The sequence below is a fragment of the Symphalangus syndactylus genome, chromosome X, assembly GCF_028878055.3.
Source record: "Symphalangus syndactylus isolate Jambi chromosome X, NHGRI_mSymSyn1-v2.1_pri, whole genome shotgun sequence".
NCBI classification, from domain to species: Eukaryota; Metazoa; Chordata; class Mammalia; order Primates; family Hylobatidae; genus Symphalangus; species Symphalangus syndactylus.
This window is the reverse complement of record NC_072447.2, coordinates 157352119-157377943: the sequence shown is the minus strand read 5'-3', so window position 1 is coordinate 157377943 and position 25825 is coordinate 157352119. Positions and strand designations below refer to the sequence as shown.

Here is a 25825-nt window from a genome sequence, read left to right as displayed (position 1 = left end):
TGGCAAGTAAGGCAGAGGGCTGGTTAAGCTGTAAGTTAGACTAAATGTCACATGCACTGGGCCCCTTTGTGGGCAATTACACAGGTATTTAAGAAACAGTTTTCTTGAAGAATCTGTAACTTTGTGCACAGTGATATTACACAGCACCATTCCTAAGAAATATGATGAAATAACCATATGTAGTATTAAAAACCCATTTTATTATTCTTGCCTGAAATAGACATTCTCTTTTAATGTCAGTGGAGGAATGAACTGAAACTGCTTTCCCCCCAAGGGGACGTGGAAACATTTCAGAAATAGGCCTTCTCATTTCCTTTTAGGAGCTACGTGGCGAAAATGTTCCTGTGAAGTGGCAGACCTGCTCTGAATCCAGCCTATCTTTCCAAAATTACATGTGGAGGCCACTGGAAATGTTCTTAGCCTTAGCCTCCGGAGTAGCTGGAAATACATGCATGCATCACCACACCTGGCTAATTAAAAACAAAATTTAAGAGACAGAGGCTCGCCATCTTGCCCAGGATGGACTTGAACTCCCAGGCTGAAGCAATCCTCCCACGTCAGTCTCCCAAAGTGCTGCAATTACAGGCAGGAGCCACTACACCTGGCCTATCCTACTTTAAAAAAACTTTTTGGGGCTGGGCGCGGTGGCTCATGCCTGTAATCCCAGAACTTTGGGAGGCTGAGGTGGGTGGATCACAAGGTCAGGAGATCGAGACCATCCTGGCTAACATGGTGAAACCCCGTCTCTACTAAAAATGCAAAAAATTAGCCAGGCATGGTGGCAGGTGCCTGTAGTCCCAGCTACTCGGGAGGCTGAGGCAGGAGAATGGTGCGAACCTGGGAGGTGGAGCTTGCAGTGAGCTGAGATCGTGCCACTGCACTCCAGCCTGGGCAACAGAGCCAGACTCTGTCTCAAAAAAAAAAAAAAAAAAAAAAAACTTTTTAAACAAAGATATTAGAACTCACCTTAGTGCTAGAAAAAAAAAATTGAGCAGATCTTAAAATGAGGAACATAACTACAGGTACATGTCTCCTTGGATAAGCATTTACAAGTAAAATAAAATGAATATAAGAATAACTTCTACAAACAGTACCAAGTCTTGAGAGATTTATGAAATAGTCTGCACTATTTAAATCACTTATTTTTCTTTTGCAAACGTGTACCGTATAGGTAAAATTCAGGTACGTTAAGTGTGTGTATGACGTAACTGAACTGTATCTCTTTCCCCATCACCAAACCTATGTTTCCTCCTCCACTTCCTACTTCCATGAATACGATTCCCACTTGTTCAATCAAAGTGAGATGCTGCAGAAATCCTAGGCTCTAGACTCATATAAACTCAATTCAGATACTGGCTCTGCTACTTACTAGCCATCTGGTTTTGGACTGGGTATTTCAGCTCTGACTGTCAGCTTAGTTTGTTCCCCCAAAAGTCACACACTCCTCGTGATTAGCTGGGAAGTATTTCAATAAGTAGAGAGTACCTGACAGTGTCAATGTTTTATAAGATGGGATTTTAAAATGGTCACTAGATTTTCAACATGGATACCATTGATGACTCTAGCAAGATCCACTTATAATAGAAGCCAAACTAGAGTGTTTTTGTTGTTTTCCTCAATGTGAAGTATGAACATATTTGAAAGCTCCATGAAGGCAGGGACCATGTTTCTCTCATTCATTATCTTCAGCACTTTGACACATGATAGACACTCAAATTTGTTGGAAGAAATAATGATGGGAAGAATCCAGTATAGTGGAAAAGTATGTAGATGTGTAAAAAAGAGGGGCAAAAAAACAGTGTAAGGTTCTTGAGAATGTAGGAGGCAAAGATAAAATAGGAGGGAAAAAGGGAGGAGAGGCACAGTGAGAAGTACGTGAATCAAGAGAAACAGATGAAATTCCTTTCTAATGGTTCCTGTTTTCTCTATTAAAGTGGGAAGCAATGTTAGATAACATTGCTGAATGTGAAGGCAGAAATGGGGAATTCAGAGGTTTGAAAATGAAAGGGTTTGCCTTTGCAGAAAGTAGGAGCATACTGATCAGAGATATCATGGAACATGCACAGCTTCCCAATTTTGGAATTGGCTTTGCAGATATTATTACAAATTGGTATGGGCAAGTCCTCAGTATCTGTTCAACAAATGGACAGGCTGAGAAGAGGCTTGTTATCACCTCTTCCCATTTGACTCACATTTGTTAATTCTGCCTCATCAGTGGCATGAAAATGTTAGTGTCAGGCAGAGAAATCACGCACGTCCTGATGGGAGACGCTGAGACAGGCCTAGCACCACATGACAAAAGTGCATAACCTGAATCTAGTCATAAGTAAACAGTAGACAAAGTCAAATGGAGCAACATTCCATCTCCTAAAATGTCTATGTCATGAAAGAGGAAAAAAAGTCTAAGGAGCTGGTCCAGAGGAAAGGAGACTAAAGTGACATGAAGGCTAAATGCCATGCATGATCTGAGATTGGATCCTGGATTGGAAAGAAAAAACTGCCATAAAGGACAATATTGAGTTAACTGGCAAAATGTGAATAAGTTCCGTGTAGTTTGCACAATATGATCGCATTTATTAAATGTGCTTATTTTGACAATTGCACTGTGGTTATGTAAATAAATACCCTTGATCTTGAGAAATACACAATGAAGTATTTAAATGTAAAGGAGCATCATGTCTGCAACTCACTCTCAAATAGCATGTGTGCACACGTGCATGTGTGTATGTTGGAGAGGGAGGGAGAATATGATAAAGCAAATGCGACCAAAGGTTAACAATTGTTGCATCTGGTTCTTCATACTATTCTTGAAATTTTTCTGTAAGAATAAAATTCTTTTAAGATGAAATTTTAAAGTCTTTGTGTGTGTGCTTGTCCTACCTCACCCTTGCTTTTGTTCACTGTCCCCCCACCCTCCACTGCCAACCTCAACCCAACGCCAACTCACTTTATGTTCTTTTGAAGGAATGAATACATTCTGAAAGTGGGTCATCAAGTTCTATTTCAACTAGTTTCCATTCCTTACATGTAAAACTTTATCTTGTGTACATGTACGTTGCTATGGTAGGGCACATAATTCAGCCTCATTAGAGTTTCCTTAGTTACTACGCCTTTTGTTATAGAATGAATGACCTATCTTCTCTCACTTACCCTTTAGCTGATGATGGCTGCTCTTTATTTTCCCCACACAGCTTAACCTAGCTTGTTAGTTTTTGTTCAAGTCTTTAGGTTTGCAGCTTGTCTTTAATAACATCTTATTCTTCCTTTTTCCTAATCCCAAGGCTTCTATTTTTATAGGTGCTTCCCCTGTTTATATTTACAAGTACAAATGTTCTATATGGACTATATCTCATTTCTTCTTTATCACGTTACTCACTGTTTTCCCCTCAACAAAATCATTAAGGTCTAGGACAGCAGGAGCCATGACTTTATTATTCCTGAAGAATCATTTTATGGAATGATCCCTTTAAATTATGTTCAAAACAGTGTTACCTAGCCCACTGGAACTTAACCTAATTGCACTAATTACCTTATTAAAAGCACTGAAATGGTCACATCACTCTCCCTCACCAACTAAAATTATACCTTTCCTTTAACAGAAAAAAAGATTTCACTTTCTCACTTGTCATTCTTTACCACGGCTTGGAATTCTTTTCCTATTAAACGTAGTTTTTATTCATTGCTCACTTTTTCTGAGGTTTGCAATGCAATACAATGCCTCTGTTAGACTCAATTCTTTTTTTCCCATTTATTTACTTTCTCAAATATTAGTTTTAATTGACAAATCATAATTGCATACATTTATAAGGTACTACTTCTTAAAAGGCTGTTTGGAGATAAGTGTGAATGCCAGCTCAGTTGAGCAATTATTTTTCTTTAATTGTACCCATAGTTCCATTACTGTACTTTTTCTTTTTTTTGAGACAGAATCTCGCTCTGTCACCCTGGTTGGAGTGCAGTGGTACAATCTCAGCTCACTGCAACCTCCATCTCCCAGGTTCAAGTGAATTCTCCTGCCTTAGTCTCCCCAGTAACTTGGATTACAGGCACCCGCCACCATGCCTGGCTAATTTTTACATTTTTAACAGAAACAGGGTTTCACCTTGTTGGCCAGGCGGGTCTCCAACTCCTGACCTTAAGTGATCTGCCTACCTCATCCTGCCAAAGTGCTGGGAGTACAGGCGTGAGCCACTATGCCCGGCCTGTAAATATTTTTGAGATCTCAGGTGACAGACCTGACGTGTCCTCATTGTTAATCCTTTGAATATTGTCTGCCCTTCAATATAGATATTTCATATACTCTCTCCATGTCCTTGAGAGTTTTAAAAATAAATGCTTTGGCGTCTTTCTTTTATTGTTCATTTTATAGGTGAACAGCTACCATGGTAAGTGTGGAACAAGGTGTCGCATACATGATTTTCATACACTACTCTTAACAACTCTGAGACTATGTTCTTTTCTGACAGAGAGGAAACTAGAGAGGCACAGACAAGTTAAAATATTTTCTCGGCCGGGCAAATTTGGGGCCGGGCGCGGTGGCTCACGCTTGTAATCCCAGCACTTTGGGAGGCCGAGGCGGGCGGATCATGAGGTCAGGAGATCGAGACCACGGTGAAACCTCGTCTCTACTAAAAATACAAAAAATTAGCCGGGCGTGGTGGCGTGCGCCTGTAGTCCCAGCTACTCGGAGAGGCTGAGGCAGGAGAATGGCGTGAACCCGGGAGGCGGAGCTTGCAGTGAGCCGAGATTGCGCCACTGCACTCCAGCCTGGGCGACAGAGCGAGACTCCGTCTCAAAAAAAAAAAAAAAAAAAAAAAAAAACAAAAAATTTTCTCAACTAGTAAGTGACTGAAACAAGATGCTAACAGAGACCTAGTCTCCAACTAAATCAAAGCTGGTATTCAAAGCATATTCTAATACTTGTTCAGGTAGGATCTCTATACTCTGGACTCCAAATCTATTTTGTCTTGAATTATTTGCACATGGCTCCTTAATCATTTCATAATTTAGAGTTTATTTTTTTCAGTTACTTTCTGCAATATCCCTTTTTTTTTTCCTAACTGCTATGAAGATTGAAACGTTCTCACTACTGTTACTGCTGCATTACAAACTCCTACCTGGATTCTTGTTTAATGGCTCAGATCTTCTCCCCTGAGAGAATTCAATTATTCTCTGAACTCTGAAACTTTCTGGGTGCTCTGCTTCAGATACTTATAAGGTATTTTTCCTTAAATTCGTAGGGAATTTTTTACCACCAAATTTTATGTATTTATTTCCCACTGTAACTTATTACTATAGTGAAAATAATTGTTCAGTAATATATGTGTCAAACTTTTCTTCATTAGTGGCTGATCCCACTACCATGGTAAAAATTTTAGGCCAATCTGATTTCAGTGTTGACAATGACAGGAAAACAAATCAGACACTGAATTTTTTCAGTGACATTAAGGCTTTACAGGAATATATTAATAGTTATAAAAACAACTTTATTGGGACATCAGTGAGCCAATTAAAGAATCTGAATAAGGTCTGTAATTTAAATAATAGTATTATATGAATGTTAATTTCCCAATTTTTATAAATGTACCATGGTTATGTAAGAGAATTTCTTTGTGTTTAGGAAATTCATAGTGAAGAGTAGGGGTAAAAGGTACCATGTCTGCAACTTAATCTAATACTTCAGGAAAAAATTATCTTCAGACACACACGTATACACATATATGTAAAAGAGAATGATACAGCAAACGTTGCCAAATGTTAAAATTTGGCAAATCTGGGAGAAGGTAGATCTGTCATCTCCCTTACTCTAAATCAGTATTTAACTGAGGGTGTTCAACAATATCCCCACCTAACACCTATTCCCAGAGGTTGTTACAGTAGGTCTGAGTTAGGGTCTAGGAAAGATTAATTTGGGGCAGGCACATTTTATGAAAGCTTTCTCAGGTGATTCTGAGAAACATCCTCACCCACCCAAGACTGAGAACTAATACTGTATTTCTTAGGACCACTCGTGTTTCATTAAAGTCTGGGACTGTACCACTGATGATTTTTTGCCATTCGTATCACAGTGTAGATGAATATAGAACTTGCTATCAACTCAAACCCATATGACTAGTAGTAGCACAGTGGGAAGAGCAGACTTGGAAGTCAGACCTGGGTTCTAACCTCAGCTCTGCCACTTACTTAATTCACGTGAGTCTTTGTTTATCCTTCTGTGCAATGGGGGTAAGATCTCTAACTCACAGGTTGCCACAAGGATTAGAGAAGAAAACATTTGTAAACCATTAGCACATAGTTAAGTGCTCGTGAATATTATTAGTTCACTCTCCCCAAGTTATTCTCCTTCTTTCTGGAGAGGCAGATACGGACAAAAAAACCACCATGATTCTCAAAAAGGGGTAAAGGTAGAAAGAAAGCAATTTAGTTACATTACACTGATTAGAAGGGTAAAGATGTATATTGAGAGCCCCAATGGACTATACGTAAACAGCAACTGTAAAAATCAATTTTGCAAAATTTACCCTTTAATATCTTTAAGTCTGCAGAATGGGAGTGTCCTGGACAGTAATGATATTCAGCAATCAGCAATTTTCAGTTAACAGTTTAATTTTTTTATATCAACTGACAGACTTATTAAAAACAATCAATATGACATAAATCATTACTTTTAATACATAATAAAATAAATCAAAATAATGACATCTGCTAAAGGACAGTCAAATTTTGGTTTAAAATAACCACAGCCTATGTAATGGAGAAGGAAACATGATATTAGTTTCTGAGAACAATAAACACTGCAACCCTATGATACTTACCAACATGTGAAGGCCAAACAGTTATATGAGGATGGGAATGATACCAGCCCACAACTCTCATGGGGCGGCCTGTCAGTTCAGCCAACCTGTGTGTCTGTCAAGGTACTTTCAAAATGTGGCAACAAAATTTATGATGCTAATAAGGGTTGAGAAAGCATGCTGAAGTTTAAAATAAGCTTATTACAATTTAATGGCAACAAAAGAATGAAATAAGGTTAATGCTGAGTTTCCCATAATGCCCATTTAAAGCCAAAATTTCTAAAACTACTTACATCCTCAAGTTTAATTTAGCTGATGTTTCATCACTTGAATCCTTACCACTGTGCTATCTGAAAAGCTTTTCTAAATCTTCAGAAGTTGTCACTTTCAAGACTGCTGCTATTATCCTGTAAAATGCTGATTACTTTTCCTGCAAATTATTATATTAAAATATAATAATCCTTTTTATACAACTAAGTCTGAGAAACAATATTTCTAAGATATATTTTCAAGTTTTCAAATGCCAAGAGAAACTACTTAACTTCTCTTAGCCCATTTCTTCAGCTGCAGACTGAGGCAGGAGAATAATGTTTCAGAGCAGTGAAAAGTAAGTGCAATAATCCACACACGGTGTTTAGCACAGTGCCTGGCAAACACCTAGTAAGTGCTTAACAAATAGTAATTGCAGCTGAAGTTTGCAGGGCAGAGGACCAGAGAGGAGAGCTGCAGAGGGATAGCCTGCATATCCGCACTTGAGGGTCCCACTTGAGCCTTCAGCAGATCACTGATGAGCGGAAGCATGTGAGGAAACTACCGGAGGCCAGGGAAAGGATCCCTGAAGAAAACAAAAGTGGGATGGGGATCAGCTTCATATTCACTTACGAGGCGCCGGCCAGGACACTCAGAATCATACTGAAACAAATCACAGGAAACAAATGCCCCATTTGATCATTTTGGGGTTATATTTAACATGAAACATTGCAATCAGTTCCCAGCATTGCATTTTTTGAGAGGAAGTCACAAAAGAGAATCTCTCAAGAGGATAGAGACCAAGATAGTAAATGGCCTAGAAATTAAATGATACTAGGAAAACCGGAAGGAGGGGCAGGGAGGATTGGAGAGAAGACTAGGGAGGAAGATGGAGGGGACTCCACACACGGTTCATTGTCACAGGGTTTGATCCTGAGATCTTTTGGCATTTAGGAGCAGGAATGTCAGAAAATTTCTAATTCTTCCAATAAAAGCCACTCAAAAGGAGAAATAGAGAGAAATTCTAATAACCAAACAATTGGATCTAACGGAAGAAAATTTGTGAAACCACCTAAAGCAGGATGACTGCAGCAAGCAGCAAGGCGGCCCAGGAACCCCAGAGCACATAAAAGCTTCTATTGACCAGTAAGGATATCTCTGCCTCTGTTGAAGCTGCAGACAGCTGCTCTGGAGAAATTTCTACTCGGTCCTTCCTCTTATCAGAACGTCGTAAGATGATGACAGAATGAATGTGAACAATTCTGACGGCATCAACCTAAAGGAAAATGCACAGAAATGGTTACTTATGGCTCTCTCCAATAACACACCCCCCTTCAACTATAGAATTGCATTTTATTATAATACCAGATAAAATATTCCATTTTAGAAAACTGACACTTTTCTCATGAATAATGAAATGTTTCAAATAAAAGACACCCAACCTCAATATATACATTTCAGACACAAAAATATAAAATATATATGCTAATATTTAGGTCAAGGAAGGACTTTTAGGATGATCAACTAGTAATTATTTGACTTACAACTATGTACAAAACAGTGTATCACACAAAGGAATATAAATCAGAGTGCTGACAAAGGGTTCAATGTGCTAATGACACGGTTGAGTGGCAAGTTGTCATTCATGAAACTCCACTAAGATAATGTTGTAAGTCAATGCCATAGGAGCTGATACAGCTGGGCTCTGTGTCCCCACCCAAATTTCATCTCAAATTGTACACCCCACGTATCAGGAGAGACACCTGGTGAAAGGTGATTGGATTGTAGGGGTGGATTTCCCCCACACTGTTCTCATAATAGTGTGAGAGTGAGTTCTCAGGAGATCTGATGATTTAAAAGTGTGGCACTTCCCCCCTGACTCTCTCTCCTACCGCCATGTAAGATGTGCCTTGCTTCCCCTTCACCTTCCACGATGATTATAAGTTTCCTGAAGCCTCCCCAGCCATGTGGAACTGTAAGTCAATTAAACCTCTTTTCTATATAAATTACCCAGTCTCAGGGAGTTTTTTGTTTTTTTTTTTTCACACAGTCTCACTCTGTTGCCCAGGCTGGAGTGCAGTAGTGCAATCTCAGCTCACTGGAACGTCTACCTCCTGGGTTCAAGCGATTCTCCTACCTCAGCCTCCCCAGCAGCTGGGATTACAGGCACACGCCACCATGCCCAGCTTTTTGTATTTTTTGGTAGCTATATTGGCTAGGCTGGTCTCAAAACTCCTGACTTCAGGCCCGCCTCGACCTCCCAAAGTGCTGGGATTACAGGCATAACCCACCGCACCCGGCCTCAGAGAGTTCTTTACAGTGTGATAACAGACTAATACAAGAGCTCAGAGGAAAGAACTCACTTATATTAGAAAAGTAATCTTTTACATAAGCAGAATATGAATCTAAAAAAGAAAAAATCTTCATAGAAAAGGCAGACAAGTGTATCCATTCCTTGATTACTGTGGGAAGTTGGGGGAACAGATTTTCTACAGGTGCCGAATGGAAGTAGTAAACTGTAAATGAGGTGTCTGGGAGACAACTTAGCCAACTGATTTAGATACAGAGCTTGAGGTGAAATGGCAGATGGCAAAGCTAAGAAAGTTGGAGTGAGAATGTACGAGACCTCAAATGCCAAGCCATAATTTGCAGGATGAACTCGAACGAAAAAAAAATATTTCAGATAAACTGTACATGAAGTACTGGGCTAAGCAGATGGCAGAGATGGAAGAAACAGATTTGAGACCCATTAAAAAGAATGAATCTACAAGATTTGGTAGCTTATGGACCATGGGTGATGGTGGACAAGAAACGGTCAAAGAGGACTCTAAAGTTTCAAGGTTGAAACTAGGTAGAACATGTGAGGCAGATCTAAGTTTAGAAAGGGTCAGGAAGGAAACAAGATGAGCTTGTTTTCAGATGAGATAATCTGGGATGAGAGATCTACAATATGGCAATTTTTAGCAGGCAAGTGGGATTATAGCTTAGACTCAAACAGAATCAATGCAGGAATCAATAAAGCATTTATGAGTGGACAAAAAAGGAGTGGAGAAAGGGAGCAGAGGCCTTGGCCTGAATCAAGGGGAGTGGCCACATTTAGTGCGGGGAAGAACAAGAAGGGCCAGGGAGGAAGACAAAGAAGGCAAAACCAGAACAATGAAACGGTACAAGAGTTTCAGGGGAAAGAGTGGGCTTAGCATTATCAGATGTTGAAGGGACAAGGGTGAAATCTGAGAGAAGGCTTTTGAAATAAGCTATAGATTTTCACTGTGCAACAGGTCTAATTTCAGATGTGCAGCAAGTATGAAATACACAGAATTCAAAGGCAACACAAAAGAGAAAAAAGGAATGTAAAATATCTCAACATTTCTTAATATTCACTACATATTAAAATAATAATCCTTCAGATACTTAGGTTAAATAAAATACACCCTTCAAATTAATTTCATTTATTCCTTTTTACTGTGATTACTAAAAAATTTAAAATTATGTATATGGATCACATTCGTGGCTCACATTATATTTCTTTTTTTGCGGTTTATTTTTGTTTTGTTTTTCAACTAGATACTCCACTTAAAAAGATTATCACACTAAATTTTTTAAAAAGTATTTACCACACTGACTTCCACAATGGTTGAACTAGTTTACAGTCCCACCAACAGTGTAAAAGTGTTCCTATTTCTCCACATCCTCTCCAGCACCTGTTGTTTCCTGACTTTTTAATGATGGAAGTCAGTGTGGTGATTCCTCAGGGATCTAGAACTAGAAATACCATTTGACCCAGCCATCCCATTACTGGGTATATACCCAAAGGACTATAAATCATGCTGCTATCAAGACACATGCACACGTATGTTTATTGTGGCACTATTCACAATAGCAAAGACTTGGAACCAACCCAAATGTCCATCAATGATAGACTGGATTAAGAAAATGTGGCACATATACACCATGGAATACTATGCAGCCATAAAAAATGATGAGTTCCTGTCCTTTGTAGGGACATGGATGAAACTGGAAAACATCATTCTCAGTAAACTATCGCAAGGACAAAAAACCAAACACCGCATGTTCTCACTCATAGGTGGGAATTGAACAATGAGAACTCGTGGACACAGGAAGGGGAACATCACACTCCGGGGACTGTTGTGGGGTGGGGGGAGTGGGGAGGGACAGCACTAGGAGATATACCTAATGCTAAATGACAAGTTAATGGGTGCAGCAAAACAACATGGCACATGGATACATATGTAACAAACCTGCACATTGTGCACATGTACCCTAAAACCTAAAGTATAATAATAAAAAATAAATAAAAATTAAAAGTATTTACTGCTAATAAGAGACACATTTTAAATATTAGTATACAGAAAGGCTAAAAATAAAAGGATAAAAAATACACTATGCAACACTAAAAAGGCAGCTTAACTAATAAAGTTTAATATCTAATTTAGACAGTACAAACTGACATAAAACTCAAGACGAGGGCATGAAATCTTGAATAATAAAATTACATTATTAAGATTTGGAATGTATCTTAGTAACTGATGCCCAGGGTGAATTGTTTCTCTCTTTCTTGCTTTAGTCAGAGATTTCAGTGCCTAAGAGGAATGAGTAATATTTAATGCATAGACAGAGGAGGAAGAGGCGTCCACAAAGGATTGTGGGAAGGGGGAAACAGGAATAAAGGCAATACAGCAAAACCAACAAAAACTCATGAGAGTTCAGAGATTCAAGGAGAAAGATTAAGATAAGCACCAGGAAATAATCCACTGAAGGTAGAATTAGAAACCAGACCTCAGTGGGTTTGACTGGGGAAGGTGAAGGAGTAGTAATTGTAGCCCATTCTTTTAAGAAGTCTGGCTATTAAAGGAAGGACATAAGAGTAGTGACTACAGGAAGATACAGGATTAAGAAGTAGCTTTCCTTTCTGAAAATGAGAGTAATTTAAGCATATTTTTATCCTAAAAGAACCAGGTGACAGGGAGAAGACCCAGAAAAGAGACAGAACATTTGATAAACAAGGTCTCTGAAGAAGCTGCAGCTTTGGATAGGAAGAGGGCTTACTTCTTTGATATGGGAAGAGATGCAAAGTGATTAAAGTGGAGAAGTTTGTAACTAGTAGTAATAAGTAGATGAAGCTGTGGCCTGATAACTTGGTGGGAGGAGGGGAAGTAATTCATTTTTATTGTATTTTACAAAAGCATCGGTCTGTGACAGACTGAGTGAAACATTAACTGGTCCTATACCACGATTAGGTGAGAAGCATTACACTAGACCATCAAGGCTAGAGCATGCCAGAAAAGATGGTGTAGGCGTGCAGACAGGAAAAATGTCAAGGTAGACTAAGAACTACGATGCTATGGTTAGTTTGCCTGTTTAAGAAGAGAGGGTTGCATGAGTAGATGTTGGAATTCGAGATAAAGAGGTAATAGTGATGTGAACTACATGCCAAACAAAGTATCAAGGAAAGTGGGAGAAGGGCCAGAAAACAGGCAGTGACAGCAAGGAGAGCAGCAAGAGGATGGTACTGACAGTGATTATTAATCTTGATCAAACAGAGACAATTTGCTACAAAGAAAAGAAAATTAGATCCCATTCCTAGTGAGTAGATTCTTCATCTGATTTTACTAGAAAGAATATGTCATCCAGCCAGAAACCACATACTCTGGCTGAGATCACTGGATTACAGAAATCTTTCCCCAATTGCAAGTTTCCATCATGCAAAATGTTAGCACACATACCTTTTCAGCAACTGTGCGCATTTCAGTTCCAGTATATGCAAATTTGGAGTCACTCCTACTGGGAATAAATTAGAAAAAAAAAAGGAAGTGGGGTTTGGAATATAAAAAGGAATTAAAGCAAAATAACAGGACTAACTGTTTTTGCAATGAAATCTTAGCAGAGACCAAAGAAGACGAGGGAAACTGAAGTGAGGCTAGAGCTGCACTCTCTATATCTGTTAGAAGCAATCTGAGACACATGCACAAGTGGCTGAGTGTATGAAGTTATAATGGACAAAGCTAAATTCCTGGAATCCTGGGAATTAAGGAGGTGGGCTTGAGAAGTAAACTATGGTATGATTTGAAGTTTAAATTAAAACATTACCGAAAGGTTTCACCACGTGACGTATTGAAGCTACTGGGGATCACTGAGATCACTGAGGTCCATCAGGAGGAAAGGCAATGTCACTGTCAATTTACGTGAAGGAATGGGTCAACAGGGGGAAATGCCTCTAAACGTATATGCTCTCTGTCACAAAGAAAATTACTGATATCTCACTGGCATTTAAGGAGACACAGAACATGAAATACACTGAGCAAGGCCAGGTGTGGTGGCTCACGCCTGAAATCCCAGCACTTTGGGAGGTCGAGGTGGGCAGATTGCTTGAGCCCAGGAGTTTGAGATCAGCCTGGCCAACATGGTGAAACCCCGTCTGTACAAAAAAAAAAAAAAAAAAATAGCCGGGTGTGGTGGTGGGCACCTGTAATCTCAGCTATTCGGGAGGCTGAGGCATGAGAATCGCTTGAACCTGGAAGGCGGAGGTTGCAGTGAGCAGAGATCAAGCCACTGCACTCCAGCCTGGGCGACAGAGTGAGACTCTGTCTCACCCCTAAAACCCAACAATTATGATAATGCTTATTTAGATGTTTATGCCATATCTCAACTGAATAGGAGGTAAGGCAGAAACCAAAGTTCAAGGTTGTATCATTGAGGGAGCCCCGGAGTGATAATGGTAATTAATTTAAGACACGATCCGGACACAATACTGCCAAAGTCGCCATAATTTTAGGTTAACAATGACTTAGAGATTATAAGATATGAGTAAACAAATACAGTCTTACCTTGTATCATCGTTCAACTAGAGTGGGAAAAAGCAAAAAACATTATTGATCACATTACGTTTGTTTGACATATGATGCAGATTATATGACAATTAGGTCATGTGTTCACGCACATGGTATGAAAGACTGTAGAATTACTTTAAATTGTAAACAGTTGAACTGTATTTCCTCATCCTCTTTGGCCCCTCCTCAACACAATGCAGCGGAAACTTTTGCTTCCTTCAAGCCCCGCACCTTCTGTTAGGCTCTTCGATACCCTTCAAATGGTTTGGTTGATATCTCTGCTCCCTAGACAGAAGACTCGAGGCGAGGCAAGGGGCTGTAACTGTGGTCAGCTGCTGCGTCGTAATACCCGGACATCCTCATTATACTCCAGTGTCTTTCTGACCTGCCTGGCAGTTTTGGTCAACGGGGCGAAAAGCGCAGATCTAAAGAGAAGCGCCAGGCTACAGGAGAAAGGGCAAGGCTCCCGGGGCCTGTACAGACCGCCGGGGGCTCCTAGGAGACTAAACAAGTGTCAGGCGGCCAGAAGAAACCGGGATCCCCGCGACAGAGCTATGTAAAGGGTGTCCAAGGACCTAAATCGAGGATGCCTGTGGCCTCCGCAGCCCTGGGAGCTGCCGGCACCCACCCCGGGGACACATTAGGACTGCTCAGCAGGGTTCCATCCAGGCTAACAGACCTACTCACCTCCCCTATGCACAGCCCCATTACTTCCTCCTTCTCTGTGCTCAGAGCGTGGTTGAGGCAAACGAGGAAAGCGTCAGACTCGAGATGAACCGCCTGCACCGCCTGCACCACCTGCACCGCCATCTTGGCCCGACCCTTCTCACGTCCGCTTCGGGCCCACTTGGTCCTGACCAACCGGGTGCTGCGGCGCAGCCTCCCCAGCGCCCCGCGCTGTGCGCTCCGCCCAGGCCTGGCCTTCGGCGCGCGGGTTCCTCGGGGGCGGGGCTTAGGGAGCGGGCGGGGCTGTGGGGGCGGGGCTGTGGGGGCGAGGAGGGGGCAGCGGGCGCGAGGCTGGCGCGCGGGGGCGGGCCTTGGGGCGCGGGGGCGGGGCCCGCCCAGCAGCACCTGGGAAACGCCCGCGCGGTTTGGGGCAGGCGTGGCCGTCGGGGCGGAGGGCGGTGGCCGGCCGCGGTCCGGGCGTCAGGCCGGGCGGCGGGGGCGGCAGGGAGGCGGCGCTCTGGGGCCGCAGGCGGACGTACTCTGTGAGCGGCGCCCGGGCGCCTGGGCAGGCGCCTCCCGAGTACCGGCGCCCATTTTGCCCGCCCGCTAAGGAGACCCGTGCGCGGCCTACACGCTTGGGGGACAGCCCTTTAAGACGACATCTCCGCGAACGCCGGCCTCTTGAGCCAGGGGGACGCTCTTTTGAAAGTCAGTCCCAAAACAGTTAAGGTTTTATTTTATTTTGTTTTATTTCCAAGTCACAGCCCCCGAATCTCGTACAACTCTCCCTGGACCACTTCCGGTTGCCGGCCCGCGCCTCATAACTTCGGTTCGAGTGACCTCGGTCCGGGATGCCCCTCGGCTCACCCCGGGCTCACGTCGCGATCCTGGCTTGAGTGGCCCAGGGTGGGAGACCTGGAAGTTTTAGCCTAGCTGTTCTCAAGGCGGATTAATTAGCCCAAGAAACATTATATTCATGTGAGTAACCTTTTGCAGAAACAGTGTTATACTGTATCTGAAAAAGTATCACTCTTAAGCTTGGCTGCTGCTACTTTCTACAAAGGCTTTTAGGTAGCTATTTGTTGGATACAGGGAAGGGGAAATGGAGAACTTCAGTTTTTATTCAAGTTCGGATGTATCACATTAGGTATCCAGAATGCAAGTTTCCTCGGGTCTCCTTGTCTCGATGATATCAGACAGTAAAAATATATGTAAAAGTAATTTTTATTTCGAGGTATGTCAAACGTGCCAAGGATAAAAGTACAGATCTTCCAACTCACGAGTCTAGGAATCACACGTGGATTTTGAAAGCGATTCTAAATCAAAGCACAATATATGCCGTGCCGCCTCCACAGCCCGTCCGTGTTCGTGTCTTTGATTTGGTTTTCTACTTTGTGTAGTTTTGAAGCCAGGCAGGTATGGCAGTACTGGAAAGGGAACATTCCCAAGGTGCTACTTGAAGTGTTGATGCTTTGCTCTTTTCTCCCAAGTCAGTTCCAACCCAAGTCTCCCCACACATAGGGTCCCCATCCAGTGCAACGATCTGTAATGTGCACGCCAGCAGCCTCCGTTTTTACCTAACGATCTGTAAGGATCACATGGCACATCTTTCTATAATTAATTTGATCATGATGAAGGTTGGAAAATTTTCGTGTGCAGTTACATTGGACCTGTCTAAATTTTCTCTTGTTTCAATTTTATATCATATGTTATTTTCAGTTACTGTTTGTGGCTAGTATGCCCCGTCCTGATGGAGCAGGAACGGCTGTTCTTATTATTATGATATTAATATTTGGTGATGGGATATAGTGCCTTTAGGCACTTTCAAGAAGAAAAATACCTTTTGTTTGTTATCGGCGGTAGTCAATCTCATATTCCAGAATGAGGTTCACTAACTTTTCTAATGCTCATGGCTGCCTTTTACAGCTCCAGGCATTTAATTGGAGTAGAACAAAATTATTAACATTTATGGCAAGCTTATTATGTGCTAGATACTAAGCATTTATATGCCTGGTACATGTAAACTGCCCCATTTGGAGTCAAGCTCAACAACTTCCCCACTGTGTGACCTTGAGCAAGTTACCTAACTTCTCTGTGCCTTACTTTTCCTCACCTTTAAGTGGGGATGATAATCTGCCCACCTCATAGCGCCCTAAGAAGATTGTGAAAATTAAATGAGTCAATATATGTAAACATATAGGAAATGCTAAATAAAGACTATCGTGATTAATATGTTCTTTAATTCTCATTTTACACCTCAGGAAACTGAGGTGGAGAGACGTTAACTTGTCCAAGGTCACAAAGCTAGTAAGTGACAGACTCAGGACTCATACACAGGCCTGGGCCTGTGTTCTTGGTAATTTCACTCATTGTAATTGGACGAGTTTATGAATTGACTTCTAATAAAATAAGTGTATTCAACTGATCAATGTTTAAAAACTGTTCATCAACCTGGCAATTAAAGCAAACTATACTTTTTTTAAAAAAAGACACAAAAGAATTTATTCTGTAAAGGAAAAATGATAGTTTTACTTAGATTACTACCTAAGGAAGCCCTTCTATCTTATATGTCATCCATTTAAAACCTAATTTACAAAATGCCTTACTAAGAAATTGTCTGTCTTGGCCAGTGTGCTCTCTGGCCCCGAAATCAAGGTGACCCTCATGGGGACAATCTCTTCTAGTGGATGATAAAGTTATGCAGTTATCTAAACATTTTTGGAATTCATTTGTATTTGCAGCTGGCAGTATTCCTTGAGTTGAGTTGCACAAGTTTATATTCCATGTATTGTATTGCACCTTGTACCTAAGTCTATGTTGAGGTTTTAAAAGATTCGTCTTAGTTCGAGAAGTCCTGAATTTTGTAAACAAGTATCATGTGCAAATAAAATGTTCTCTAGTCAAATAAATTTGGGAAATGTTAACATAAAGTTTCTTTACTGCATAACTTGCCAGAACAGTTACTACACTAATGTGCTTTATGACTCTCCAAGATTCCCAAACTTATTTGACCAAGGAAAATGTTGGGAGCAAGTTTTCTAAGAATCACATTTTTCCACTCATAAAACCTGTGATTTTATAGGCTTTGATCTGAATCCCTCTCCCTCAGCCTTTGCATTTCTCTGCTGAGGACTTTGTTCATGCTCATATGGTGACTTCTCTGTCCCTTGATCACTGCAGTTGTCTTTCTCTGGGCCTGCATGCCCTCTGAATGGTAGCACACACAATTCCAGGATACTGTGCTGAGAGGTGGTTCCCAGGCTCATCCCGCTGATGCCCAGCATGTTGACCTTTGGGTCACAGCAGCACATCACACTGCCTTTCTTCTGAGAATATTTTGTAGTGACTCATAGGCCTCTTTGTAGTGACTCAGTAACTCAGACCATCATCTCCAAACTCTTTGCCCTCTATTCTACTGGCATTATTTCCTTTTAATGTCAGTATAACCAATGCAATTTTGTTTTCCATTCAAAACAAATTTAAATGTCAACATGTTGGTTGTTCCTAGCACTTATCTATGAAGTTGAGATGGTCCTGAAACCCTTAACACATGGTTTCCACTTTTTTAAAACAGCTATTGGCCACACTTAAGTCTTTTGTGCTTGAAATCCGAATTTAATATATTTTATTTTGACATTAGTATTTACCAGGTTTTTATTTGTATTTCTCTTTTCCAAAGCTCTGGGAAGGAGAGGCAAAACAACTGTATCTGCAAATGGGAAAAAAAAGGGGGGCTTTGGAAAAAAATTATAGCCAGAGGCTTATGCCTAGAGAATCAATCTCTACCCACGTATACATAGCCAATCATGGCGACCACTGTGGCGTTCCTTTGTTTCCCTTCCCTACCCACCATACATATACACCGGTTCACAGAAACATTGCTTGACCAGTACCTGGTGTAGCAAGGTACAGGTACAGACTTGGGGTGCCCAGAACTGTATCATTCCTGCTATTACACCAGGAATATTGAATATTACACCAGGCTCAGAGTCAGATGCACTCAGGGTATAATGGGTGAAGCATCTCGTTGCTCTTGACAGTCTCACTTTGAGGACTCTAACAACCACCCTCCCACGCTGCATTTCTTTTCCCACCTAATGAGAATAGGAGGTCTTTGTTTTGCGGGGCAGCTCCCCCAATGCCGTATCTACTCTGGCCAAAGGTAGAAATACAGTACAACTGCGCTATAATGTTCTGAGTAAGGTCTAGAAGATTCACTCATGCAAAATGCACATCAAGTTATTGTGAGGTCCTGAAATGAGATCTGGGGCTTGGGCAGAGGATCGTTATAGAGTTTGCTTCGGGAGGTATGCTTCCTTTACACCTCTCAAATGTGCTTCTGCTCTTCTGGCTTAGGAAGTCAAAATTTAAACCTAGTCCTCTATGGAAAAATGGGCTCCTGTAACATCCTGCAGAATTATTAAAATAAAACAAGGACCTAGATGGATAACTTTCATCTGCAGTCACTCAGCTCCAAATCAGCATGATCCCCAAAGTCTCTTGCAGCTCAGAAATTCCATGAAGCTAGCTTACTTTTCCTAACAAGAAAATCCCCTTCTAGAAATGTCCATCCGCTATTTGTAAACTTTCTTAGTAAACTGATAAATAGATCATTTGCCCTTAAAACAAACTTTCAATTTCAACTCTGAAAGACATGCATATATATCCTTCAGAATCTTACCTTTTAAAATGGAAATGGCTTGGAAGTGGCTTTTACCTGGGGAATATGGCATGCATGTGTCTGTTATACTGCCTTCCTGCCAAAATAAGTGTGTCCTTAGGCACGCTCTTTGCATATTCTATTGCTAACTACATTTTGCCAGACACTGCTTGTGAATGCAGTATGTGTGAGACCACTGCCCAGCTTCCTGTAGTGCTAGTCCTACATTTCCACAGAACTCCTCACCTAGCCAAATTCTTGAGCGCTTTGCAGTCAGCAGCACTACCTGAGGCTCTGCCTGAGTGTCACTTTAGTTGTCTTGCAGAAAGCTTCAGATGTCCTTGGTTCTATTTAGGTTGTGCAAATAGACATATATGAGGTTTGGTTCTGGTTAGTGGTTGCTAGTACCAGATCACCTTGCTTACTGGTGAGTTCATTCAAACCCGAAAAGTCACACCTGTGTCCTGTGCGCGGGTGCTGCAGGCTTAGGTGGAGAAAAGCAGGGCTAGAATTGGAACCCAAAGCCCAGAATGGCAGGAGAGGATGTGGGGGCTCCACCCGATCACCTCTGGGTTCACCAAGAGGGTATCTACCGCGACGAATACCAGCGCACGTGGGTGGCCGTCGTGGAAGAGGTAACTGTTTACATTTTGCTTATTTCTTTGATTTTGCTTTCAAGTAACTTGGTTTCTATTCCAGTCTCAATATTCTGAAGTCTTTGGTTTTATTTTTGATCATTCCTTTCCATTAGGAGACGAGTTTCCTAAGGGCACGAGTCCAGCAAATTCAGGTTCCCTTAGGTGACGCAGCTAGGCCAAGTCACCTTCTTACCTCCCAGCTACCTCTCATGTGGCAACTCTACCCGGAGGAGCGCTACATGGATAACAACTCTCGCTTGTGGCAGATACAGCATCATTTAATGGTACACATGTTGCTTAATTATTTTCCATTGTATTGGGACTCTCGTAACAGAGTACTCCATAAACTTTTCTTTTTCTGACAGGTCAGGGGAGTACAGGAGCTGTTGCTTAAGCTTTTGCCTGATGACTAACCTGGTATGTATTTCTATTTCTCCTCTGTCCTCCCCCTCTTTGTTTTGGCTCTATTCAGTTGTGGTGATTTTAATGATTTTTTTTTCCAGGTGCTGGGATTCTACGAAGATATGCTCCTTTGTTCTGTTCAGTATTTGGCAATCACTTCATCCACTACTGCAGTGCACCCACCCTTGGGCTTGGGGGGAGGGAGTGGGTTGAAAAACTGCTCAAGAAACAGAAGTTTAGCAAGGGTCATGAAGAATACTGCAAGTGAAACTGCAGAGAGAGGTTACGTAGGCAGAAAGCAAGTCAACAAAAGCACTTAGTCAGGATCCGTAACTTGAAATTGACTCCTTTGGAAATTGCCATAGAACCCTTAATGGACATCATCGGCTGGACCTGGGATCTGATGAATCCCACAAAAGTCAGCACCTTCTACAGAACAGATGCCCTGATCACCAAGGACTTGGTACTGATTTAGAGAGAAGAGAGCAGCTCCTAGCAGCATCAACATCTATTTGTCGCTTATTTGCCCTGCAGCAATTCACCTGCCTTTCCTTCTCCCATCCTGTAAATATCCTAGGTTTTGCTCCAGTGTTTCCCATCCCAGTACTGACCTAATTTGGATCTACTGAGTATTTAGAGGGCTCTGAAAAGAGATATGCATTGATGAAATTAGCTACAAAGGCTTGTGGGCCTTTTTTCTATCTGAAATCATGTCTTCAAATTACTGGAAGTTGCTGATCAAAATTGTGGGCTCTTGAATTCATTCTCTGATTACAGATATTTTAAATAAGCTGGTTTCTATAAGAACTTCAAGAAAAACCATTTTAGCTGCTTAACTGGCACCTTTCTCAGGAAGTAATAACACCAAATATTGCTGATTCCTAGGAAAACATTTACTACTTGTAAAGAATTTCCTGAGTTAAAGTAGTTATAACAGTTTATATACATTAAAAGTAAGGTTTTAGTTTAAAAAAAAAAAGTCTTGGGAATAATAGCTACCATGTATTGAGTCCTTTCCAGGCACTATTGTATGTACTTTATATACTTTATCACATTTAATCCTCCTGTCAATGCTTTGAGGTAGGTATGATTCCCATTTTATATATGAGTAATAAAAAAAGCTCAAGGAGTTTAATCATTTATCAAGGGTTTCTTCTGCGAATGATAGAGCCAGGCTGCGCCGTCGGCTCCTCTAGCCTAACGTTGGTTTACAATATTCAAAAAGAGTTGATTGAATTCAAGGTTTTTTTTCCATGTAAAGCTATTTATATCTTCCAAGCCTAATGAAATGGATATTATAAAAATACAGTTGATTCATCCTATGTTTGGGAAGAGTATTTTTAGTGTAATTATTTTCCAGCAATTGTAAGGGCATACTGCTTGTCTCAGAAGAAAATTCCACATAGAGGGGCTTTAAAGTCTTTATGGAAAAAAAGGAAAATAAAAATCATTTTTCTTGTTTTAGTTTTCTGGATATGCCGCAGAAGGATCCGTGCCAGAAGCAAGCCTGTGAGATACAGAAATGTTTACAAGGTAGTATATTGTAAAATGCTTTAAAAATATTTTTCCACTGTGAACTAACTATGAGACCAATTATTCTTTTATCTGTATTAACTCTTTTTTAAGAATGTAACGTATACGTAATTATCCTGAAGATTCTCTTCATTGTATCATCAAAGATGCAGAAAATAAAAAGTAATGTGATCAAAGCTAGGGGTTTTCACTCCAGGTGATTAGCATCACCTGGAGATCTTTAAAAACTTACCTAGAACAATTCAGACTTCCTAGGGCTAGGGTCTGGCTGGGAATCAGTCTAGAAAACTAACCAGGTGATTTTAATGCACAGCCAGCGTTGAGAATTACTCAGCTAAGGAAAAGGGTTTTTTTGTTGTTGTTGTTTGTTTTTACTAAAAGGCTAGTTTTAAATTGGTTGGTTATACTTCACTGCAGCTGACAATTCACTTTTTAAAAGCAATCTGGAAGAGGTGGGGTTGAAATGACAATTGGCATGCAGGCTGCCAAAGTCATCAACTAACTCTTAAAGGCAGAAGTGAATCTCGACTAAAGCATATTTGTGGTGATTTGTCCATTTGTCCAGCTGCTAAGTTTGACCAAATGTTGGAGGATTTTAGTTTTCTAATCAGTGAATGACTATTGCCAGAAGAGCAAATAGAAAAAGCTATAAGGCTATCTGAATTTGAAAAAATTTTAATAAGTTTTCCCCACTAGTAAAGTAATAGATGGAGATGGACGGTCATGAAAATATAGAAAGGTATGAAGGAAAAATGTTCAGAGTTCCCCCAAAGATTCACCACCAAAGAAATCCTTTGTTTGTATATTTCCTTGGACTTTTAGCTTTCATTCTTGGACTTTTCATTTTTTTGATGTTAGCAATATTTTATAAAATCTTTTAGATTAAAATCTGGATGTATAATAATGCCATTTTAGTCAAACTTCTTCCCTCCAACTTTAAGGAAAAGGAAAAAGTTTTTTGCATTTAATTCCTTCTCCCAAATAAATCCTTACCTTGTTTGAAATAACCCACGGCTAAGGGAAAAAATAAGTTAAAAAGAGCTGGTGACACCCCCTTGGCACAGTGTGGGAGGATTGAGAACTGGAAAGACTAAAAGATGACAAGCACTGTTGTAAGGACTTTATATATATTAAGCCTTTCATCCATGAGGTAGATGCTACTATAACCCCCATTTCATAAAGGGGAAAACAGACACAGAAGTTATGTAATTTGACTAGGGTCACATAGCTAGTAAGAGGTATGGTGGGAATTTGAACACCCCCCCCAACCCCGCCCTTGGTCTAGCTCCAAATCTGGATGGACTGTTACCCACCTTGCTATACTGCCTTTCTAATCAGAATTGTCTTTCCTATCCTGAGCTAACTACCATGTACCCCATTTTAGTACTGGGGGACTCAGTAACTGCAGCTGACCTAGAGCCTTTAGGTCAGGTCCCCCTTAGTGTTTATGTATAGTAGGGATCTGCAAATGTTTTATGAAAAAGGCCAAACAAGTAATATTTTAGGCTTTGGAGGCCAAAGGCCTTTGTTGTATATATTGCATATGTGTTGTGTGTTTACAACCCTTTAAAAATCTAAAATCCATTCTTAGCTCCCAGCTGTAAAAACCGGCTGAATTTGACCCTAAGGCTGCAGTTTGCCAATTCCTGATGCACAGCCTTAGTAGGGGAGGTCCAACAATCAGCTTAAACTGTATGCAAAATAACGTGTGGTGTATGTGCATTTTCCTAATTCATCAAATTAGTGACCAGTAATAAAAATGATGTTAAAAAGCAATGTCCTAGAAAAAGGTGCATACATGCTATTAACCTTAAAGGAAATTATATATTAAAATAGCTCTCAACCACTTTGTAAATCATACTTTTCTTCCTAACGAACCTGTCGACAGGTCTCTAAATTAGAAAGAATTCAGTGGACTTTGGTATATCTTCTTTCTTCCAGTTCCGTAGGTACTGAAAGTGAAAAGGGGTGGGAAGCACTGATCTAAACCTCCCTGTACCTTAGTCCTATGAGATCATGATTAGAGTCTGCCTGTATGTTTTTCAGCCAACAGCTACATGGAATCAAAGTGTCAGGCTGTCATCCAAGAACTGCGTAAGTGTTGTGCTCAGTATCCCAAGGGAAGATCTGTCGTCTGTTCAGGATTTGAAAAAGAAGAAGAAGAAAACCTAACACTGAAGTCTGCATCAAAGTAAAGTTCTGCTGAAGTGCTGCTCCATGTTTCCACCAAATGAATTTTTTTTTATCCTCCTGACTTTCTTCAGGCCAGGTAGCAGCAAATAGCAAATGAAAAAGTCAGCTAGAAAAGTTAATGAATATGCCATCTATGCAGAACAGGCAGAAATATAAACACATTAAAAGACAAATATGTAGAATGTAATATACTGAGCTGCTAAAATAAACCTGTTTAAGAGAAAAATTTGGGTTTTGTACTAAATGTATTTTAAGACTATTAGATATAGGGTATTAATGAGTTCTCTTGAAGTTCAGGCCACTAGTGCCATTCATCAAATTTAAGTCATATGAGGTATGTTAGGTGAAAGGACTCACTTCCAGCATCACAATTTTGACACCCCCTCCCTTTTTTTTTTTTTTTTTTTGAGATAGAGTGTCACTCTGTCACCCAGGCTACAGTGCAATGGTGCGATCTCGGCCCACCGCAACCTATGCCTGCCGGGTTCAAGCAATTCTGCTTCAGCCTCCCGAGTAGCTGGGATTACAGGCATGCACCACCACGCCTGGCTAATTTTTGTGTTTTTAGTAGACGGGGTTTCACCATGTTGGTCAGGCTGGTCTTGAACTCCTGACCTCGTGATCTGCTTGCCTCGGCCTCCCAAAGTGCTGGGATTACAGGCGTGAGCCAATTTTGATACCTTTTATAGATTACATGCTAAACTAATCAAAGTTTCCTTTAAACTAACTCATTACCTTTTGTACTTCCAAAAATGCAGAGCAAAAAGTGTCTTTCCAGATGCCAGTACGAGCATTTCTTTCTGCTTTTGCATCCCCACCTCAGCAACTAACCAGGGAGGAAAGGCATAGAAATGATCCTTGTAATGTTTAATGATCCTTAATTTATCATGCAGGAACTGAAGAAAAAATTTTCATTGGCAGTCAGATAGGCAGCAAGATAATTCAAACTTAGTTGGTTTATCTATTCTTTATATCCTGATAATAAAAAGCTGTTACAGAGGATCCAGACAACATTAATACAAAGCTGCTGGATGAAGCCTGTTGATAGTTGTCAGTCACTTTATGAAGTAGGAGGAGGCAGCATGCAACAGGCCATTTGCTTTCCTCAAATGGATGCTTGAACCACCAAAGTCCGTCCTCTAAAAAATAAAAAGATGACTAAAAGCAGGAATAATTTCTGCTAGGTCCCTGATGTTAAAATACCATAATTATTTGAGACCACCTGTTTTCTTTAAAGCAGCATTACTCAAAGTGTTTCTAGGAATTGCTGTAACCGGAAGAAAAAAAAGGCTTCTCTGGTCAGGTAAGTTTGGGGAATATAAGTACACAAGTTAATTTCCTGTCAGACTTCAGAGCTTTCAAAAAGCCTAAGTGTACCTGTTTTGCAGACAGCATCTCTTTGTGTGAATGCTCTCCAGAGAGACTTAAAGAGACGTTTCTAAGTTTCTAACCAGAGTGACAGAGCTAAATCCCCATGAAATTTAAATGAAGTCTTGTGTTAATAATAAAACAATAAAACATTATACAACTTTAATGTTACACCATCTACAAATCTAAATTACATTTAAAATTATCAGTTGACAGTTGTACTAGGATTTATATTAGGAATCACTACATGATCAAATAGATTGTTTTTCTGTGTTTTATTGCCAAGTTATTTTTACTGAGTTAACTACTCCAGTTTCAGACTCTTTTAAATGTTTTTATGCTAAAGTATATGTATTAGTCCATTGTTGCATTGCTATAAAAAGTGCCTGAGACTGGGTAGTTTATAAATAAAAGAGGTTTAGTTGGCTCACAGTTCCATGGGCTGTACAGGAAGCATGGCACTGGTATCTGATG

The 25825-nt window shown here is 40.6% G+C and overlaps 3 protein-coding genes across 12 annotated transcripts in view; 2 read left to right on the top strand and 1 right to left on the bottom strand.

The window, feature by feature from the left end:
* BRCC3 (BRCA1/BRCA2-containing complex subunit 3) overlaps nt 1–14831 on the bottom strand; it is a 51815-nt gene extending 36984 nt beyond the window's left edge. Inside the window, exons 1-5 of one of the 5 annotated variants that reach the window (XM_055269182.2) lie at nt 14579–14831; nt 13889–13905; nt 12788–12845; nt 8200–8319; nt 6816–6903 (exon numbers count right to left, since the gene is read on the bottom strand). In XM_055269182.2, the coding sequence (XP_055125157.1) occupies nt 6816–6903; nt 8200–8319; nt 12788–12845; nt 13889–13905; nt 14579–14701 (406 nt within the window). In that variant the 5' untranslated portion in view covers nt 14702–14831. The other 4 variants (XM_055269183.2, XM_055269180.2, XM_055269181.2 and 1 more) reach the window with 4 other exon arrangements.
* MTCP1 (mature T cell proliferation 1) overlaps nt 1–21579 on the top strand; it is an 85393-nt gene extending 63814 nt beyond the window's left edge. Inside the window, exons 1-5 of one of the 2 annotated variants that reach the window (XM_055269188.2) lie at nt 15061–15535; nt 19701–19852; nt 19969–20139; nt 20221–20272; nt 20359–21579. In XM_055269188.2, the coding sequence (XP_055125163.1) occupies nt 19748–19852; nt 19969–20139; nt 20221–20268 (324 nt within the window). In that variant the 5' untranslated portion in view covers nt 15061–15535; nt 19701–19747 and the 3' untranslated portion in view covers nt 20269–20272; nt 20359–21579. Of the gene's footprint in view, nt 1–15060; nt 15536–19700; nt 19853–19968; nt 20140–20220; nt 20273–20358 lie in introns of those variants that run through there. The other variant, XM_055269187.2, reaches the window with a different exon arrangement.
* On the top strand, nt 14947–24209 carry CMC4 (C-X9-C motif containing 4). 5 transcript variants are annotated; one of them, XM_063634652.1, is made up of 3 exons: nt 14947–15265; nt 21723–21790; nt 23837–24209. In XM_063634652.1, exons 2-3 carry the CDS (start codon nt 21733–21735, stop codon nt 23983–23985), a joined length of 207 nt encoding a protein of 68 aa, XP_063490722.1. In that variant the 5' UTR covers nt 14947–15265; nt 21723–21732; the 3' UTR covers nt 23986–24209. The 5 variants fall into 5 exon arrangements, with proteins under 5 accessions (XP_063490722.1, XP_063490723.1, XP_055125167.1 ...); XM_063634653.1 differs by having other exon boundaries at nt 14947–15280; XM_055269192.2 differs by lacking the exon at nt 14947–15265 and adding an exon at nt 15395–15535.
* Nucleotides 24210–25825: the final 1616 nt, after the last annotated feature.